The sequence below is a fragment of the Equus quagga genome, chromosome 14 (assembly GCF_021613505.1).
Source record: "Equus quagga isolate Etosha38 chromosome 14, UCLA_HA_Equagga_1.0, whole genome shotgun sequence".
NCBI lineage: Eukaryota > Metazoa > Chordata > Mammalia > Perissodactyla > Equidae > Equus > Equus quagga.
In genome coordinates this window covers 27,473,192-27,491,726 of record NC_060280.1, presented here as the reverse complement: position 1 = coordinate 27,491,726, position 18,535 = coordinate 27,473,192, and the positions used below count along the sequence as shown (strand labels likewise).

Here is an 18,535-nt window from a genome sequence, read left to right as displayed (position 1 = left end):
CCCTGTCCTCTGGGAGCACAGACGGCCTCATCTAGAGCTTAACCTTCAATACCGTTCTTGGCCCAGGCCTCCTCCAGCTCTTCCTGCCTCCAGTCTTGCTCCCTCCAGTTCACCCCACAGCCTGTAGAGCATGGTCTGCAGATGCTAAAGTCTGCCGCAGACCCCCAGTACAATCAAGCTCAAGTCCAATTCCTTAGCCTTGTGCTCAAGGCCCTTCTGCCCCGTGGCACCATGGACCCCACCCCTGCCCAGTCCTCATCCTCCTGTGCCACCTACTACCCAGCACCACTAAGACAGCCTCCTGCCCGCAGTGGCCCCTTTCTTCAGGCTCTGCTTGTCCTCCTCACGTTTGAGACCAAGTTCTGGAAGCCTCCCAGATGCCCTGCCCCTCTGAGCTCCCACAGCCTTTAGGTTCCCACCCACCCACCCACCCACCCTCTCTTACTTTCTCAGGTATGAGGTTCTGCACCCCCAATTGCATCCCCCTTCCAATCCACCCTGCCAGACTGTGAGCTTCCTGCTGGTCTCCTCCTCTCCATCTGCTCCTGGCAGGGGACCTAGAGCAGAGGCAGGCAGGGCTGCTGAGAGGAGAGGGAGGATGAAGGAGGGGACCCAGTGCAGGCACTGTGGGGAGCCCCACAGGTGGTGAGCAGCTCTGCGTGGGCGCCGGAAGCTGGTGATGCAGGTGGGGAGCCTGCAGTGGTCCCCCACACTGCCACCCCTGCCTCTCTCTCTTTCATTTTCCTCACCAAACTCTCAAGCAGGGGTGGGGAAGGAACTTCACAGAGTATGAAAGATGGGCTGAGGTGGTCCCTGGTGGCTGACACAGGGAAGTTGAAAAGGGACAGGATGAAGCACTCAGCATGGGGTCGCGGGGTGGCAGTGAGAGTGGATCTGGAGAGGGGAAGGTATGGACAGAGAAGGGCAGGGAGTGAGCAGTGCTGTCCCAACTCTACCACTTCCTGCTGTGTGACCTTGGGCAAGTCACTCGGCCTTTCTCGGCCTTGGTTCATCTGCTAAAGTGGAAGCTTGCCTTGTGGGGTGGAGAGAATCACATGTAAGGCAGAGCACTTTATCACTCCATTCATTCATTCACTCATTCATTCCTCCATCCTCCCAAGTTCTCTGGGTACAGCAGATGCATCATAAATGTCAGGTCTCTTTCCGTACCCCAGACTGAGGGGCAGCTCAAACCCAAACTCAGAAAGGATGGAGCTGGGAGGTGGAGGCTGACACCATTGACTCCACAATCAGGGCCGGAAGGGCTCCGTGGGCTGGGAGATGGCGAGGGATCCGAGGTCACCCCCTTCCCTCCCTTCCTCCTGGATCGTGCTATTGATGGGACACGGACTGAAAAGGCAGAAATTGGAAAATTTCCACTTCCCTGGATTAGCCCTAGAAGGCTTCCTGGAGGAGGGGATTTTCCTGCAGCCATCTTCTTGGTCGTAAGGCTGGGCTTATCGTTGAGGCCCGTCCACAGACTGGAGTGTGTATGTGTTGGTGGGCACAGGCGTATGCCGGGCATGGGGAGAGCACTCTGACGGAGGCAACAGGCTAGGGGAAGTCACAGCTGACCCCTCCCACATCCCTCCAGGTACACTGTGGCCAGCTGAGTGACAGTGATGAGTGGAACCTGCAAGCCGTGGAGAAGCATGTGAGTAGGGGTAGGGCTGGGGTAGGATGGGGGCTGCTGAAGACCCTCATCACAATTGGTGGGAAGATGATCTGGCCAAGCACTTGGACAGACCCAGGTTCCAGTCCACCACCATTGGGCTGTGTAACCTTGAGCAAGTCACTTAATCTCTCTGAGCCTGTTTCACATCTGAAAATGAGGCTAAGGATAGCACTGACCTACTTAGGGTACTGGTGAGATAAGGCGAGTCAAAAACCTTGTCAATACTTAGGAAGGACTATCTACATAATGATATTGAGGCTCTTTCCTGAGGTTTTATGATTTTGTGACTTTAACAAGGACTCAGACTCCCTGTGGGTGCTGGTGACACAGAGAAACTGACCCTGTTCTTTCTTGGAAGAGTCTGGGGGCCAGGGGCAGAGACAAACCCTGTCCTTACTCGTTCCAGGGGCAGTGGGAGCCCACGGGAGGGTGGGGCCCTGAGGGATGAGTTGTTTGGGACGGGGCTGGGGGCGATGGGCACCGCAGGCAGAGGGAATGGCTTGAGCAAAGGCGAGGTCCCGCGGCAGCAAAGGTGGGGCGAGTGGCTCGCTGACCGCTCGGCCTGCCCCAGACCCTGGTGGCCCTGCGGAGGGTGCAGGCCCTGCAGCAGCGCGGGCCCAGAGCGGACCCCGAAGCCGTCCAGAAACCCCCCGCGGGGGCGGCAGGAGACCAGGAAGGCGGGATTTCGTACACGGACCAGGACCGGAAGATCCTGCAACTCTGCGGTGAGGACCCGCTTGGGGCGGGCCAGGACCTGGGATGTGGGCGGGGCCCCGGCGGGGTGGGCGGGGCCTGAGGGGTAGGGCGCGGCCGGGGGCGGAGCGGGGCGGGGCAGCAATTGGCAGGGCAGCCTATGGGCTGGGCGGGAGGTGGAGCCCGAGGTGGCCCACCCTTGCGGGGGGCGTCTATGGGCCCCCTCTCTGACCCGCGCCCCTCCATTGCAGGGGAACTCTACGACCTGGATGCCTCTTCCCTGCAGCTCAAAGTCCTCCAATACGTGAGTCCTTGTGCCCCCGCTGTGCTCCTCCAGGGACCACCGTCCCCGTGAGCCCTCCATCTCAGTTCAATTGCAACATCCCACCTCTCCTCTCTCCTCCACCTGCCTGAGGAGCCTCAGAGAGGCCAGAGGGTTGGGAGGGGGTCGGGGGAAGGGCCCAGATCCGCGATCAGCCCTTCGCTGTGTCCCTCCTTCTCAGCTGCAGCAGGAGACCCGGGCATCCCGCTGCTGCCTCCTGCTGGTGTCCGAGGACAATCTCCAGCTTTCCTGTAAGGTGAGGGCCCAGGTCCACTGTGAGGCCGGGACAGGGACCCAGGTCTCCAAGGGGAAAAACCTTGCCCATCCTTTAACCGTGCCCCCAACTCTGCCGTCAGGTCATTGGAGATAAAGTGCTGGAGGAAGAGCTCAGCTTTCCGGTGAGTCCTGCCTCTGTCCCCTGTGTTGGAGTCTGCAGGCGCGGTTAAGGCCGGTTAGGCACTCCTGGGATCTGCCCAGAGGGACAGGGACCTGCCAGAATCTCTTGGAATCTGATGTAATTGTCTGGATCTTAGGATCTACTTAGAAATGGTATGAGAAATCACGACTTCTCATTATCAGAATCCATTAGGACGAATCTCTTACAATCTACAGAAAGGCTTACTTGGGACCAGTTCACTTCTGTTGGAGTATTTCTGGATTTGACTCTCTTAGAATCTGTTGAGATCAGTGGGAACCTTGGAGTCTGTTTTTCTCTCCCCCAGTTAGAGATGACCCTAAAGTCCTCCATGGGGGATTCTGGTCAAGAGCAGACTCCCCCATCCCTACTCTGCTCCTCAGTGTTGACTCCATCCACCATTTGGACTGATTAAAGAGGTTGTGGACACTCCCAGACTTCCGGGGCGAGGGGCGGGGTCTGAGATGGCCTGACCGTGGGGAGAGTGGGCCCTGACTCAGCCTCCCCTCACTCCCCAGTTGACGACAGGACGCCTGGGCCAGGTGGTGGAAGACAAGAAGTCTATCCAGCTGAAAGATCTCACCCCTGTAAGCCATGGCCTGGCTGGACCAGGGGAGGAGGCAAGGGGCGAGCCAGGGCCAGGGTCTCTGGGACAGGGCAGACTAGGCATGGGGGAGACAATACCTGGGGACTTTCTCAGTGTCCCCCCCCCCGTGCCGTGTCATAGCGCCTCCCATCCTGCATGAGTCCCTTACACTGCCTGTTGCAGAGAGTGGGGGAGGGCTGGGGGAGGGATGCACACTCCTCCTTTTTTCCCTGCCCTGACTCACCTCCCCTTTGCAGGAGGATGTGCAACAGCTGCAAAGCATGTTGGGCTGCGAGTTGCAGGCCATGCTCTGTGTCCCTGTCATCAGCCGGGCCACTGATCAGGTGGTGGCTTTGGCCTGCGCCTTCAACAAGCTCGAAGGAGACTTGTAAGTCTGGGTGGGGTGATGCAGATCAGGAGATGGAGCTGAGAGGCTGGCCGGGGCTCTCCTAGGGTAACAGATGGGAAGGGTACTAGGCATGGGGTACTTCTGCAGGAAGTGGAGACTGGAGATGTTGAGACTAGAGGGGGGTCAGAAGCCCAGGGATGGGGTCTGCAGGGGTGGGGCAGAGATCTGGGAGTCGAAGTTCTGAGTAGCAGGACCTGCCAGCACGGAGGACTGTAGACAGGTGGATGGGCCTAGGGAAATGAAGACAGGGAGAGGGCAGAACCCGCTGCAGCAGGGAGCATGTGGGATCCACGTCATTGGGAACTCCTGCGCATCCTAGTGATGGGAGCATTGATGCCATTCAGTAAACACACGTTGAGCATCTACTGTGTCCGGCCATGTGCTGGCCAGATGACCCTTAGAAGGCCCTTGGGGAGGGGAGTACAGAGTGAGTGGGGTGGTCAGCAGGGGCCGTGACTTATGGCTACTGGCTGTGAGACTGGTTCTGGGAGGACCTTAGACCTGGAGAAAAAATAGTATCAGAAGGAAAACGAGATGGGACCTTGGGGACAGCCCTGAGGCCCAGAGCAGAGCAAGGACATCCCTGGGTCCCACATATTTGAGGGAGTGAGTGCTGAATGACTGTGTGAGCCAAGGTGGGGCTCAGCTCACAGCAGTGACTGCAGAGGAGCTGCCTGGAAGCCAGAGAACAGGGATCCCAGAATCTGGGCATACGATGGGGCTGGTGGCCAGGGCAGAGGTAGGGTGCACTTAAGATGTTTAGCAAACACCTCCCAGTATCTCCCTGTAGAGGCTCTGCACTGGGCGTGGTTCCTGCCTTCAAGACTGGAGGTTTATTTTCAGGGCCTAGAGGGAGGAGGGTGGGAAAGGTATTCTAGGCAGAGCAAACAGTGTGGGGAAAAGCATGAAGGTGTGAAAGAGCCTGAGGTTCTCTCAGCATGATAAGGATCTTCCTGTGGCTGAAGCTAAGAGACGCCCATAGCTGAGAGGAGGGAGGTGGGTAAGACCAGGCTGGGGGCCCTCGAATGCCATGTAAGGAAGGTGGGCAGGCAGACACAGGGTGGCGGCGACTGGGATTAGACCCAAATCACTGGACAGCATGCTCGAGTAGGGGATATCCCAGCAGACGGGAGCACTGAGGCCAGCCAAAAACTGGGGAGGGGCCTAGGCAGGGAAATCTGGGGCCAGAGAGATAGTGAAGATCTCTGAGGCATGCTCCTCCCCCCACTCCATGACCCCCACCTGGAGTGGCTTACCCACGTCCCCAGCCCAGGTCCCCCCCACCCCCCAGCTTGGTCCAGCCAGCCCCACTAAACTCCCTGGTGACAAGTCATTTGGTGGCTGGAGTGATGACCTGAGCAGGATTTGGGGCTGTGCTTGTCAGAGGAGAGCTGGCTCAGAGAGTACCACGGGCGCTGCCCACTCACCTCAGGGCTTGCGGAGGCACCAAATCGCGGCCCACAGAGTCCAGGGAGAGTAGGACAGTGACAGGAGCTCGACAAGACAGGGCAGTGCCTGCCCCCCTCCCCCCCCCCCCCTCCCCGAGGCTGGAGGGGCCTTGGGGAGGAGCAGAACACCCTGGCAGGGGCAAGTCTCTAGTCTGAGGGAGGAGACCCAGCCTCAGTCTGGGTAAATCCGAACTCTGAGGAGGGAGACATGGCTCTGGCTTCAGGGAAACAGTAGTCTGAGGGGGAAAACACCTTTTGGTCCGAGGAGGACTAGAGCCCTCCCCTGAGGGAGCCCCCAGTCTGAGGGGGCTGGTCCGAGCTGCCTGCGCAGGGAGCAGCCCCGGCAGAGGAGAGTGGGGTCAGCTGGTGGATCCGAGGGGGCTTCCTGGAGGAAGGGAAGTAAGGAGAAATGGGGAGAGGAGTCTGCCGTCCTCCCTCTCCAGTGGCCCCGCCCCTTCCCCCAGGTTCACGGACGAGGACGAGCATGTGATCCAGCACTGCTTCCACTACACCAGCACCGTGCTCACCAGCACCCTCGCCTTCCAGAAGGAGCAGAAGCTCAAGTGTGAGTGCCAGGTGAGTGATCTGCCTTGCACCTCTCTCAGGGACGGAGTCGCCCAGCTCTCAGCCCCAGAGAGCCATCTACAAGGGAAAAGCCCGTGTCTTTGTGGACGGAGCGTGGGGAGAGATTACCTAGGGCCCCCGAGGCCTCTCATCGAGGCCTCTCATCGGGGAGGTCAGTGGTTCCTCAGGACGGCGGCTGTAGGCACTGTATGCGATCGCCCTCTAGTGTTCAACTTGGGTACTGCAGCAACATCTGGGCGGCGAGAGCCACAGGTGGGTATGCATATGGAACAAGATTCCTGTGCATCTTAACTGGGGCTGTTCCTCCCACTCCTTCACGGAGTAGCCAAATGATATAATTCGACTCTGCCAGTCTCCAGGCTGTCAGAGAGCCCTGGGGGAGGAATGAGAAGACCCTGGGGCTGTTGGAGGCAGGGAGTGGAGCCCCTGTCACCTGAGCCCCTGTGATCTCCATTTTCTGCATTCCAGGCTCTTCTCCAAGTGGCAAAGAACCTCTTCACTCACCTGGGTGAGTGCACTGTCCCCCTCCCTGCCTGGGGGTGGGAGTGGGCACTGGGATTTGGCGGGGGAGGAGTGGGGGGTTTGGCCTGGGCACTCCAGCCTGGTCTCACCACTGGCCCCCACGCTTCTCCCCCCACCCTCCCTGCAGATGACGTTTCTGTCCTGCTCCAGGAGATCATCACCGAGGCCAGAAACCTCAGCAATGCTGAGATGTGAGTGAATCTCCCCCGGGGGGGGGGGGGGGGGGGGCCTCTGTCCTCATCCCCTCCTTTCCTCCCTCTTTTTTCCTCTCTACTGCCTTCTTGTGGGACCCTGTCGCATTTGGTGTGACCCTTTATTCCATGCCTGTGTCCCTCACTAGACTGTAACGTCGAATATCAGCAGGGGCGGGGCCCGCTTTGCTGGCCATGGGTCCTCAGCTCCTAACAGTGCCTGGCACATAGTAAGTGCTACCAAAAAAAAAAAAAAAAAAATCATTGGGATGAACTAATGTCTGGAGTCACCAGCCCTGAGGAGAGTCTCTCACCACGGATCACTCCTTCCAGGCCTCAGAAATCCAGGCTTTGCCCAAAGTCGTGAGAAGTGGGGGGTAGTCGGAGAGGGGGGCCCGGGCCCTGTGGACCAAGGCCGTTTCCCCACAGCTGCTCCGTGTTCCTGCTGGATCAGAATGAACTGGTGGCCAAGGTGTTCGATGGGGGCGTGGTGGAGGACGAGGTGAGGCAGGGCCACTCTGAGGGAGCGTGTGGCCTGGTCTTGGGGGTCCGCAGGGGGCTTGGGGAGTAGGCCAGACAGTCGCTGGTGGGCTCTGTGGCCGGCCACTAACTTCCTCCCTACTCCATCCCTTCCTCTGCAGAGCTATGAGATCCGCATCCCGGCCGACCAGGGCATCGCAGGCCACGTGGCAACCACGGGCCAGATCCTGAACATCCCGGACGCGTACGCGCACCCGCTTTTCTACCGTGGCGTAGACGACAGCACCGGCTTCCGCACGCGCAACATCCTCTGCTTCCCCATCAAGAACGAGAACCAGGGTGAGGGCTCCCAGCGGCTCCGGGAGGAGGGGCGGGCGGGGCCAGGCCGGGGCGGGGCCCAGGCGGGATGGGGCGGAGCCGAGTGGAGGGTCGGCTCCCGTTCCGCACCGCCCTAGCGTCCCCGAGCAGAACGGTCGGGGTTTCCCAGGCATGGGACGTCCTTTGAGGACACCGTGGGAGGGCCGATCCCCGCCGGACACATCCACCGGCCGGTCCTAGCCCCTCTCCGACCCCCAGAGGTCATCGGTGTGGCCGAGCTGGTGAACAAGATCAACGGACCATGGTTCAGCAAGTTCGACGAGGACCTGGCGACAGCCTTCTCCATTTACTGCGGCATCAGCATCGCCCATGTGAGCGGGGGACAGGGGCGGGGCAGTGCAAGACCCTCTGTTCTTCTCTCCGCTGTGGCTCTCCTTGCTCTGTCCAGATGGGTCGGTGCCCCGGCCTGGAACTCTTAGCCCTGCAGCTGGGTTGCTGTGCAAACTTCAATACCCCCTGGTCACCTCTAGCCTCAGTTTCCCATCTGAAAATTGGGATGCTATTTCCTGTCCTGTCCAGTTAGCCTCCCAGGACTACGTGGAAACCCAGTTGTCATTTTTTACCCCGTCTCTGGAAGCGACCTCAACCCAAGCCCCTGCTCAGCTTCTTTTTGGGAAGTGTTGGGTCTCATTGTCTGGAGCTGGCAGCTCTGCTGGGGAATCCAACCCCTAGGTCCCCGATGCTTTCCCTCCTCCTTGCTTCTCTTTCTCTGCCAGTGGGCCTCCGGCTCCATTGCTGAAGACTGGGGCAGGCTCAGGAGGGGGTGCAAAGTGCCAGATCAGATGCTGAGGCCCTGGGAGGGGGATTAAGGGGAGGTCTGGATGCAAGTTGGAGGGGGCTCCTTGCTCTGAGCTGGAGCTCAAAGGCTCCCACTGGGGCCAGCATGGGACAGCAAGGGGGGTTCTCTCTGATCCCTTTGTCCCAGCCCTGGGCATGCTGAGATTTCACAGCCAGCCTGCTTGAGCCCCGTCGTCCCCTCTCTCCCCCCAGTCCCTCCTGTACAAGAAAGTGAATGAGGCCCAGTATCGCAGCCACCTGGCCAACGAGATGATGATGTACCACATGAAGGTGAGGAGCTGCAGTACTCCTTCTCAGGGTCCCAGGGTCCCCGCAGCCCACCTGTTCCTTCCCCGCCTCCTTCAATCCTCAAATGCCAGGACCAGCCCCGTGCCAGAAAAGCCGTCCTGGGCTTTAGACTGTGGTGATCATTGTTGGTTTGAGTATTGGCTCTTACCTGTGTCCACATCAAAGGGTCCCAGACTTTGTGGACAGGGTCAGAGCTGTAGTAGGAAGGATTAAGGCAAGACTCTGGGATGGTCCCCCCAAAAGAAGGGATCCTTGAGTCAGTGAAAGGCTGCCGTGGTTTGGGGGTGTCACGAAGGGGTGTTCTCTGTCTTTGCCAAGGATAGGCTGTTACAAATGAGGGTGGTCACAGGCAAGGAGGGACAGTAGGTGGGCTGCAGGCCTGGGAGGGGAGAGTGGTGATCTCCTGCCCAGTGACGGTCCATGGAGTGGATGGCCCGGCTGATGGCATTCTGGGTGGGGGCCCCGCTCCCCGTGGTGGGAATTGGACGGCGAGGACCCTGGATGGCGTGGAGTCATCTCTAATGCCCTGGCTGGTCCCCTCTAGGTCTCTGATGATGAATACACCAAACTTCTCCATGACGGGATCCAGCCCGTGGCCGCCATTGACTCCAACTTTTCCAGTTTTACCTACACCCCTCGCTCTCTGCCCGAGGATGACACCTCCATGGTGAGCTGAGCGCCCACCCCCCCCTCCCAACCACTTGACTGCAGAAGTGGGGTGTGCAGCTGGAGATTTAAGTTGGATGTGCACAGGAACTCCCTGGCAGGACAGAGTCATCCAGAAAGGCTGTAGAGTCCCCCTCAGAGATGAAGTGGGCGTGTGGTCTGCCAGCCTTGCCCACAGGGCCTGCCCAGGGCGGGGGGCTGGACTGGATGATCCCCGAGCGCTACTCCGACCCTTACGATGCTCAGGGCTTGTGGCCTCAGGGTTGCCACCTCCCTCCCTGTTTTTCTTAGGTTTTCTTTGAGCTTGGTTCCAAGAGTTCTTACATCTCTTGCTTCTAAAAGTTCATGGTTCTGAGAATTCGTGCCTCTAGTGTTTTATGGTTCTCTAGTTTAGATCTAAAGTTTTAAGACTGCAAAATTTTGGAGGCTTCAAGAAGGGGTAACGCAGGGGCCCCATCTTGAAACTGACAATCCCTCTGACCCTCCTCCCTCCTGCCCTCTCCAGGCCATCCTGAGCATGTTGCAGGACATGAATTTCATCAACAACTACAAAATCGACTGCCCCACGCTGGCCCGGTGTGTGCCCCCAGCCCCCCTTGAGCACAGGCAGCCCTGGTCCCTGCCTCCCTCTTTCTGCTACTCTCACACCCAGCATCCCCAGCATTCTGGGAAGGGGTCTCTGAGGATGACCCGGGAAGGCGCAGTCTTATGGGGATGGGGAGGATGTGAGTGAGAGGCAATTCCCAGACACTGGGACCAGGAGGAAAGGGAAGGAACAGGGTGGGACAGAGCCTGGAGGACTTCCTGGAGGAGGAGAGCCTGAGGCCCCTCTGCTGCCCTACCCCCTCCCCTAGGTTCTGTCTGATGGTGAAGAAGGGCTACCGGGACCCCCCCTACCACAACTGGATGCACGCCTTCTCTGTCTCCCACTTCTGCTACCTGCTCTACAAGAACCTGGAGCTCACCAACTACCTCGAGTGAGTGGCTGCATTCCGGCCCTGTGGCCACCGCTGGGGTGCCCTTCTCGGGGACGGGAAGCACCTCCTGCGTGGCAGGCTCTTTACCCATGCCACCTCAAGGGACCCTCTTAGTGGCCTGGTGGGAAAGGTTCATAGTCCCATTTTCTGGGCAGGACTTGCTCGCCATTGCATTCCCAGGGAGTGAAGGGCCTGCCAAAGCCCACACTGGGCTTCTTTCCAGGAAGGGGACCGTGGTGTCCCGAGCTCCTGGACACCTCCTCCAGCCATCCCTCCTCTGGAGGCTGGGGAGGGAGCTATGGTTGACCCTCTCCTCTCCGTCTCCCACCCAGGGACATCGAGATCTTTGCCTTGTTTATTTCCTGCATGTGTCACGACCTGGACCACAGAGGCACAAACAACTCCTTCCAGGTGGCCTCGGTGAGACCCTGCCCTCCTCACAGTGGGCCCCCCCCCCCCAGGTGTCTCGGGGGGTCTCACCCCTCCAGCCTGAGGAGAGGTGGGAGCCGGTGAGACCAGGAGCCAGTTTCGAGCTAGGAGGCTCTCCCAGGCTTTGCGCTGGGCTCGAGATGGGGGAGCGGTGAGGGCTGGGGGCAAGCAGGGGACGCTTGGCCTAATGTGGGCACTTGCATCTATGTGAGGAGTGATAGAGTTTTCCTGGGCTTTTCCAGAAATCTGTGCTGGCCGCGCTTTACAGCTCCGAGGGCTCTGTCATGGAGGTACCACCATTCTGCCCAACATCCCATTCCTGTCATCCCCTGAAGGCCAGTGACTTGCAAAGTCAGACTGTGACCCAGCTCCTCCCGTTCCCAAACCCCGCCCTCCAGACAGGCTCTGAGAGCTGCAGCCCCCTCAGGGTGTGTCTGCCTCCTTTTCCTGGATGGGCCTGGAGGGGTGTGGGTGCACGTGCGGGCGCGCACGCAGGTGTGAGTCGGGCTGCAGGCTCTGCATAAGCTCGGGTTTGCAAAGGGAGGACTGTATTTAGCACATTTCTCTTTGCATGTCTGGGGGCACCCCAGCAACCCCTCCCCACCAAGCCTGGGGTAGGCTCCACTCCCACTGCACTCAGCTGTGCCTTAGGTTGTTTGGTTTGGGCCTGCCTGCCCCCAGATGGGGACTTGGGGGCTCCTTGGGGCAGGGACAAAATCTGAGACATGTCTGAGTTCCCAGCACTTGTCACAGGGCTTGGCACAGAATAGGAACCAAACTTCCAAGCACATCTTGTTCCATGCTGCCCCCTGTAACACCTTTCCAGAGACCTCCCCTGCTTGTACACCCCCAGAGACGAGGGGCTCACTCCCTCCTGGGAGGCCTGGTGGCAGCCTTGCTTCTGCCCTCCCCGCCCTGGGCTAACCACTCCTCCGACTGACAGCCCTTCAGCGTCAGGAGACAGGGGCCTTGCCCTCATCTCATCACTGCCTTTCCTTGTCAGCAAATGAATGTTGGCTGCATGAATTAGTGCCGAGGACTCCAAGGAGTCATTTCAGCATTGTTCCAGCTCGAGAGGCCCTCAGAGCATACCTTGTCATGTCCCTCCATGTGACAGCTGAGGCATCTGAGCCTCACAGCCAGCAGGGACTTGCCAGGGGTCACACAGAGGGTTGAAACAGCCCAGAGAGGGACCTGGGACCCCTGACTCCCCGTTTCTGCCTGCTCTGCTCTGCTTGGGGCCTGGGGCTGGGCCAGGCCTGCTCCCTCTCTTGGGGTCTGTGGTGAGGGGAGCACCCTGCCCAGCTGGGCTCCATCGCTCTTCTCCCCCCAGAGGCATCACTTTGCTCAGGCCATCGCCATCCTCAACACCCATGGTTGCAACATCTTCGACCACTTCTCCCGGAAGGTGATGGGGCTGAGGGTTGGGGTGAGGGAGTGGGAGCCGGGAGCTGGCCCAAGAAGGGAGAAGGAGCCAAGGGGCAGAGGGTCCTCAGGATCTGGGGTGGGGTGCGGTGTCTGGTGGGAGGCCGTGACGTCTACCCCTCCCCACCTCCCGCCTGGGCCCAGGACTATCAGCGCATGCTGGACCTGATGCGGGACATCATCTTGGCCACGGACCTGGCTCACCACCTCCGCATCTTCAAGGACCTCCAGAAGATGGCTGAAGGTGTCTGCCTTTAGTCCTGGGCCTCGGGGTTGGGGAAGGACCAAGAGGGGATTTTGCCTGGAGAGCATCCCTAGGTTCAGACCCACCCCCTCCATCAACCCACCAGGCAGACCCAACACCAGCACTGTGGCTGCCATCCAGGGTGTGGAATTCTCTGGACCACTTAGGGGTGGGCCCTGGGTAGGGGTGGGCCCTGGGGCCTTGCCCTCGGAGAGGGGAAGCCAAGAGGCTAGGCCCCTCTCTTTGACCCCATCCTCTCCTTAACAGTGGGCTATGACCGAACCAACAAGCAGCACCACAGCCTCCTCCTCTGCCTCCTAATGACCTCCTGTGACCTCTCTGACCAGACCAAGGGCTGGAAGACCACGAGGAAGATCGCAGTAAGTGCCACCGCTCTCTGGGAAGGCGCAGGCTGCACACTCTGCCCAGCTCTCTGTGGCTCCCTGCAGCCTGAGCAGACTTTCTGTGCTGAGCTCAGCCTGGCTGTATTCTGGGGAGACAGAAGGCTAGACCACCTCAGGGTGACAAATGGGGAGGCTCAGAAAGGGTCATGGACTCAGCCGGGGTCACACAGCAAGTCAGTGGCTGGTGGAGGGTGGGCCAGAACCCAGCCACTCCTCCCTATCTGGGGCCACCACCCTGCCGGGCTGGCGATGGTGAGGACCGGCCCTGAGGTGAGGCTGAGGGATGCCTCAGTTTGCCCCCTTGGGATTGGGCTGTGAGAGGACTTGGGTGATGGATCCCATTGGCGGGATGTGACAAGGGTGTTGGCCTTTCAGGAGCTGATCTACAAAGAGTTCTTCTCCCAGGGAGACTTGGTATGTGGGGAGCAACCTCAGGGTGTCCTGGTTGGGGGAGGGCTCCTGGTCTGGGGGCGGGGGGCAGGTGGCTGCGTTAGCCTGACCCTGGTGCCTGATGGAGGAGGACGAGGGCCGGGCCTGATGACTTGATGCCCGCAGGAGAAGGCCATGGGCAACAGGCCAATGGAGATGATGGACCGTGAGAAAGCCTACATCCCCGAGCTGCAGATCAGCTTCATGGAGCACATCGCAATGCCCATCTACAAGTGAGTGAGCTCACGGGCCTGCTGGGGACCCTGCACAGAGAGGGTGGGCTGGGACGGGGCTGGCTGTGGCCACCACAGCACTCAGGCGCTGGGCTTGGCCTGAACCAGCTCCATCTGATCGACCCCTGCCCCCCACCCGCCGCCTCTGGGCACAGCTGTCTCCTGCTTTGCCCCTAAATGGGCCCCTCACTTGGTCCACTATGAAAAGAGACTGTCGTGTTGGCCTTGAGCATCCAGTCCTGTGCCTCACCCTCTCGTGGAAGTTCTACCTGGGGTATGGCCTTAATCTTTCTTGCTGCCCACAGTCTAACTTCTGACCTCCAACCCCGCCCCCATGCACCCAGGCTGCTGCAGGACCTGTTCCCCAAGGCAGCAGAGCTGTACGAGCGCGTGGCCTCTAACCGTGAGCACTGGACCAAGGTGTCCCACAAGTTCACCATTCGCGGCCTCCCCAGCAACAACTCGCTGGACTTCCTGGATGAGGAGTACGAGGTGCCTCAGCTGGATGGCACTCGGGGCCCCATCAATGGCTGCTGCAGCCTCGATGCTGAGTGAGCCCCTCCCGGGACCCTTCCCCACCCGGGCCTCCTCCCACAGCCCTCCGCTGGCCTGGCCAGATGCACTGGGACCAGAGCCACGGGCCCTGGTTTCTAGACCAGATCTTCCGGTGTGACCCTGGGCAAGGACTGACCTTCCCCGGCCTCGGCTTTCTCGTCTGTATAATGGAAGCAAGACTTCAGCCTCATCAAGACTCTGTGATTTGTCCTCTGAGAGCGCTGGGGTGACCAGTGAGCAGTGGGCCCTGCTCTGCACCTCTGACCACGCCTTGGCAGGTCCTCCCCTAGTCACTCCCTCTCTGAGGCAGCCCGGCTGGTTTTCCTTGGGCCCCATTCCTGCCCCACCAGGTCTGTGCCCTTTTCCCCTCTCCAGGATCCTTGTGCAAGGAGGTAGGTCATCGGAGAGAGCAGAGGGTGGGTCTCAGAAATAGTCGTTAGCTTTGCTGGAGGACTAGAAATAACCCCAGGGCCGCAGGGGCCCCTGAGGACTGCTACTCTCCTTGTGGTGGGGATGGGGACCTGGGGAGATGCAGGGGCCCCATGAGGAGCTGCCAGAGGGGCCGCTCAGTGCTCTGGGGAGAGGGGGCTCAGGAAGAAATCAGGATGGGAATGGTGAGCAGGAAGGATCCCTGGGCTGGGAGACAGGCTCAGGTGAGTCAGCACCACTTCCTCCTGGCTGGGTGACGTGGGCAAGTCCCTTCCCTATCTGGGTGAAACAGGAGGCTGAGGCAATCCGTTCTCTAAGACCCCTTTTAGATCAAAGTCCCCATAGCTCTGTGGAGTGGCAGGAGAGGCCGGGGAATGTCCCTGCCACCCTAGGGCAGAGAGCCGACCCTGAGTCCCTCAGTGGCCCCTGAGAGTACCCCTTAGCCCGAGCCCCTCCCCTGTTCCTGCAGCCAGAGAGGGTCCTGGCCTCAGCCCCGGCAGGGCTTCTCTCTTCAAGGCCATATCCACCCCTGCCCTGGGGCTTAGGAGACCCCATAGGGCCGGGCCTCTCGGGTCAGCCCCCCCGTTGGCCTCTCCCTTCTCTGTTTTGTTCTGTACGCGTTGTGGGTGGGGGGAGGGGGGCCACCTGCCTTACCTATTCTGAGTTGCCTTTAGAGAGATGCGTTTTTCTAGGACTCTGTGCAACTGTTGTATATGGTCCTGTGGGCTGACCGCTTTGTACATGAGAATAAATCTATTTCTTTCTACCAACCATCCCCCATGGGGCACTTTGCAGACTTTGTGCATGGGGTTGTGGGGGAGACACAATTGGGGGTGGCAAATGCCCTTTGAATTCCTTGGCTACTGGAGCTCCCACCCCTAGTGCCTACCCTCTCTTCTGGGGGAGTCATGACCTGTTGGGGTACCCCCAGGCCAGATAGTGGAGGCTTGGGGGTGGGTTGTAGATGAGGAAGCCTGGGCATGGAGCAGTGAGAGCATGTTGGCTGACAGAGATTGTGGACTGGAAAGGGAGAACTGAGGGGTTGAAGCAATCAGGGAGGCTGCCTGGAGGAGGTGGCTTGGGGATCCTCCTAGGCCCTGTCTGCTGGCCTATAGGTCATGAGTGCCCACATAGCCAGGGCCTGGGCCTCTGAACCTCCTGCTGGCCTTAGGGATACCTGTTTGTGTCCCCATAAGTCCCAAATCGCAGTTTTTCTGAGTTCTGCCAAAAGGGTCCCCCTGAGTCTGACTCTACACCAGATGCAGCCCTGAGCTGTGTCTGTGGAGTCACTCCCCTGCTCTCCTGGCTGTGCGAGTGTTTGCCTCTGCACAGATAGAGAGGGGCTGTCTCCAGATTGGGGACAACGAGGAGGCTCTGACTGGCAAAGTCTCCAGACCCTGTCCCCTCGCTTGCCTGTACCCCTCCCAGCTCCTCTCCCTGTTCGTCTCCTCCAGATCGGTAAAGGTTGGTATGTTACAGGCTGGGCACTGGGATCTCCTTTTCTAGGGGAGAGAAGAGGAGAGGGCTGGGAGGAGATGGACAGGGTCATCCTGCAACCACCCACAGTGCCCCCAGGGGGGCAGCCTTGCCTTTGGGACCAGGAAGCCTCTGTGCATCTCCCATCCCACAGCTTGTCATGGTTTGGAATGTGCTCCTCTGGGCAGATGGTCTCAGGGCCTCTAGCCTTCCCTTGGGGAGCTTGGCCATGGGGCAACCGGCAGAATCATAACCCTGAGAAGAACCACAGTGAGGTTGGAAGACAAGCAGGTGTGGTTTTTCCACCGGCAAAGGCAGCCAGGTGCTGCTGGTAGAAGGAACTGCTCGGACAAAGGCCCAGAGAAGGGGGGTGCCTGGCTCTCCGGGAATGGGTGGCGTGGTTGGGGAGATGAGGCCGGACCGCAGAGAGCCTTGCATGCCAGGCTGTGGAGTTGGGCTTTATTGGACAGGCAGTGGGGAGTCAGGGGACTTTTCAGTAGGGGAGGGGCTCAGACATGCGTGTTAGATCCTGCTGGAGAGCAGAGAGAGGACTGCAGGGGAGGGGGTGGGCAAAGATCATTCTAGGGCTGATGCTCTGTGCCCTGGGCCGGGTGAGGGGGGCAGGAATTCAAGACATGTTGGACTGGCAGAACTTGGTGAGCAGTTGGATGGGGGTGGGGGCAGAGGGAAGACTCGGGGTGGCCCAGAAGTTGAGGTCCATGTGGCCCCGTGAATAGCCCTGGGTGGCTGCTCAGCAGCACTCTCACCTGCAACCAGGTATTTGGTGCAGCCTCTGGCAGGACATGATCTCCCTGAGAAGATGGGTGGGGCAGTGTCTGGGGCTGCCAGGGGAGGATGGGCAGGAGGATGGATAGCAGGATGGATGGGAGGATCTTGGGAGGATGGGCAGGAGGATGGATAGGATAGATGAGAGGATGGGTGGGAGGACGGGTGGGAGGATGGATGGGAGGATCATGGGAGGATGGGCAGGAGGATGGATGGGGTGATGGGTGGGGAGAGGGCTGTGTCTCTGCACAGAGCCTGCAGACAGCCCTCACAGGTCAGAGAACGCAAGACTTGGCTCCATGGCTTCTTGTAGCTGCCCCGCCCTCCCAACTTAATGGTTTCATTTTACACAAAACCTCATAATGATCCTGTGGGGTAGCTACTATTACCTTATTCTGTAGCCAAATAGTCTGAGGTTCAGAGAGGTTAAGTAATCGGCCAAGGTTGGGGTGTGAGCCCCACTTGCCTGACTCCCCTCTAAGGACTCTTTCTCTGGGCTAGAGGAAGGAGACTCAGGAGGGAGGGTCTCTGTCTGTCTCCACAGGACTGTCGGTGGGGGGGTAGGGGTGGTGAGCAAGTGGGTTGGGGCCCCAGAGAAGGATCTGGGATCAGCTCTGTGTGCCGATGTTGCTGGGCTGGGAGGGGTGCGAGAAAACGGGTGGAGGATGGCAGCTTGTAGTGCAGCTCGTGGCCACCAGGTGGCGCACAACCCTTGCTGTCCCTACCTCCCCAGAGGTCCGGAGAGGGTGTGTGGGGTGTGTGGTGTGGGGGCGTGTGTTGTGTGGGCTAACCTTACTCCCATCCACTATACACGCCCCTCTCATACTCACAAACACAGATGCGTTCTCACACGGACACGCACACACAAGACACACGCTCATTGTCTTTTACACACAGACACACTCTTCACAGTCTACACGGGGTACCCTCCATACAGACTCCACAGGGAAAATGGGAAATGTTTCTTGGGGACTCCAGCCTCTTTAGCTGCTCTCTGAACAGGATTGAGGCCCCTCAGTTCTACCTGAGTGAGACCCCATGTCCCCTGGGGGTGTCTGCATGCTTGGTGGCCTCCCTCTGCAGGAGGATCCCTCGGAAGGCAGGACCAGCCTCCTGATGAGGGGTGGGCAGAACCCCTCTTCTGGGCACAAAAGAACTATGAGAGGGCTCTGCGAGGCTGAGGAGTCAGAGCAGGATGGAGCTGGAGTGTGAAGGGGCGTGAGGAGGAGGCTGGGACTCAGGGGGGTCCTGAAGTTGGGATGAGGGACAGGAATAGAAGGCGAGGGCATTGCAGATAGATGGGGAAGCAGGTCGGGGGTGCAGGGGCTGTGCCCAAGGCCTCAGCCCACCCTCACCGCTCAGCCTCCCAGGGCTCAGTCGGCTTGAGAGAGGATGGGGGCGGGGGTGCTGTTTCCACGCCTCGGCTCCTGGGAGGGGCCGGGTGCAGGGAGGGAAGGGACTGGGGGTCTGCTCTGAGCAGCAGCTGGGCCCCCGGGGGAATAGGGCAGCCGCTGCACCCGAGGCTGGACGCTGGACAGCACCTGGGGAGAGAAGGGAGAGCCGGGGTGGAGGAGGGGACAAGGGGAAGGGAGAGGAGCAGGTACCATGGCTGCTGTGGGGAAGATCAAGATTGTGGAGGGAGGCCTCCTACCTGACAGAAACTCACACTGCTGGGTTCTCTCTCCTGAGACA

General features: G+C 59.7%; 1 protein-coding gene across 3 annotated transcripts in view; it reads left to right on the top strand.

Annotated features, from left to right (window-relative positions):
* PDE2A (phosphodiesterase 2A) overlaps positions 1–15,352 on the top strand; it is a 63,105-nt gene extending 47,753 nt beyond the window's left edge. For 2 of the 3 annotated variants that reach the window (XM_046637577.1, XM_046637579.1), the window contains 25 exons: positions 1,595–1,654; positions 2,247–2,400; positions 2,620–2,672; positions 2,872–2,946; positions 3,047–3,088; positions 3,624–3,692; positions 3,949–4,079; positions 6,013–6,124; positions 6,602–6,641; positions 6,783–6,846; positions 7,276–7,348; positions 7,488–7,665; positions 7,903–8,015; positions 8,695–8,772; positions 9,335–9,457; positions 9,962–10,032; positions 10,311–10,433; positions 10,766–10,853; positions 11,105–11,152; positions 12,196–12,270; positions 12,432–12,531; positions 12,799–12,911; positions 13,311–13,349; positions 13,491–13,597; positions 13,942–15,352. In XM_046637577.1, coding sequence (XP_046493533.1) covers positions 1,595–1,654; positions 2,247–2,400; positions 2,620–2,672; positions 2,872–2,946; positions 3,047–3,088; positions 3,624–3,692; positions 3,949–4,079; positions 6,013–6,124; positions 6,602–6,641; positions 6,783–6,846; positions 7,276–7,348; positions 7,488–7,665; positions 7,903–8,015; positions 8,695–8,772; positions 9,335–9,457; positions 9,962–10,032; positions 10,311–10,433; positions 10,766–10,853; positions 11,105–11,152; positions 12,196–12,270; positions 12,432–12,531; positions 12,799–12,911; positions 13,311–13,349; positions 13,491–13,597; positions 13,942–14,152 — 2,340 coding nt within the window. In that variant the 3' untranslated portion in view covers positions 14,153–15,352. The remainder of the gene's footprint in view (positions 1–1,594; positions 1,655–2,246; positions 2,401–2,619; positions 2,673–2,871; positions 2,947–3,046; positions 3,089–3,623; positions 3,693–3,948; positions 4,080–6,012; positions 6,125–6,601; positions 6,642–6,782; positions 6,847–7,275; positions 7,349–7,487; positions 7,666–7,902; positions 8,016–8,694; positions 8,773–9,334; positions 9,458–9,961; positions 10,033–10,310; positions 10,434–10,765; positions 10,854–11,104; positions 11,153–12,195; positions 12,271–12,431; positions 12,532–12,798; positions 12,912–13,310; positions 13,350–13,490; positions 13,598–13,941) is intronic. The other variant, XM_046637580.1, reaches the window with a different exon arrangement.
* The last annotated feature ends 3,183 nt before the right edge of the window (positions 15,353–18,535 follow it).